The sequence below is a fragment of the Epinephelus moara genome, unplaced genomic scaffold, assembly GCF_006386435.1.
Source record: "Epinephelus moara isolate mb unplaced genomic scaffold, YSFRI_EMoa_1.0 scaffold4077, whole genome shotgun sequence".
In the NCBI taxonomy this organism is placed as follows: Eukaryota; Metazoa; Chordata; class Actinopteri; order Perciformes; family Serranidae; genus Epinephelus; species Epinephelus moara.
Genome location: NW_026081845.1, coordinates 1 through 1,065, shown reverse-complemented (window position 1 = coordinate 1,065; position 1,065 = coordinate 1). Strand labels below are relative to the sequence as shown.

General features: G+C 43.5%; 1 protein-coding gene across 1 annotated transcript; it reads right to left on the bottom strand.

Annotated features, from left to right (window-relative positions):
- Positions 1-12: 12 nt before the first annotated feature.
- Positions 13-1,038, bottom strand: LOC126387406 (protocadherin beta-1-like; the record flags this gene model as incomplete). The annotated part of the gene is made up of 1 exon (XM_050039933.1): positions 13-1,038. A coding segment is annotated over exon 1 (1,018 nt), but the record flags the coding sequence as incomplete, so codon positions are not given.
- Between the last annotated feature and the right edge of the window lie 27 nt (positions 1,039-1,065).

Genomic DNA, 1,065 nt, shown 5'->3' with positions numbered 1-1,065 from the left:
CAATCGTTGTACCAGGACGCGCATCCTCAGACAGAGGGCTGGAAAACGACATAATATTAATAACTGGGGCATTGTCGTTGACGTCAGTCACATCGACTATAATTTTACTTGTCCCAGTTAGGCCACCCTGATCCTTTGCCTCTACTCTCACCTCGTATTTTCTGTCTCTTTCATAATCTATCTGACCAGACACAGAAACTGTTCCGGTGTTTTCATCGATAATAAATATATTTGCTGCACTTCCTGTCGACTGAGACAAACTGTACGTAATGAGTCCGTATGAACCGCTGTCAGCGTCTGTGGCATTTACTGTCACAATACTGGTGCCTTTCAGTGTGTTTTCCATCACAGATGCTTTATACACTGATTGGTTAAATACTGGTTCATTGTCGTTTGCATCTAAGACAGTAACATCTATATTAACTGTACCGGATCTCTGTGGTGTTCCTCCATCAACTGCGATTAGTTTTAAAGACAGATGGGGATGTCGCTCTCTGTCTAAAGGCTTCTGGAGCACCATTTCAACATATTTACTTCCATCTGGATTTGCATGTTGCTTCAATATAAAATTGTCATTTGGTGACAAAACGTAATCTTGCAACCCGTTTTGCCCCACATCTCGATCCTCTGCACTCCACAGTGGAAATTTTACTCCTACTACAGCTGATTCACTTATTTCGAGGCTGATAGATTTATCTTTGTTCGGGAAGACGGGAGCATGATCATTTATATCCAAAACCTCGACAGTTACTCTGTGCAGTTCCATTGGGTTTTCTAAAATCACCTCAAAGCTGAAGCTACACGGTGTTACGTCTCCACAAAGCTGCTCTCGGTCTATTCTCTCATTCACGACTAGAATCCCTTTGTCTGTCTTCAGCTCGGTGTAGTGAATATTCTCTCCGGTCACGATACGGGCCCGCCCAGAACGGAGCCTCCTCAGATCTAAACCAAGATCTTGCGCTACATTACCGATAACAGAGCCTTTCTTCATCTCCTCTGGTATAGAGTAACGAATCTGACCACCTACCATATTCACCACATGAAGCAGCAACATAAGCAGTCCTA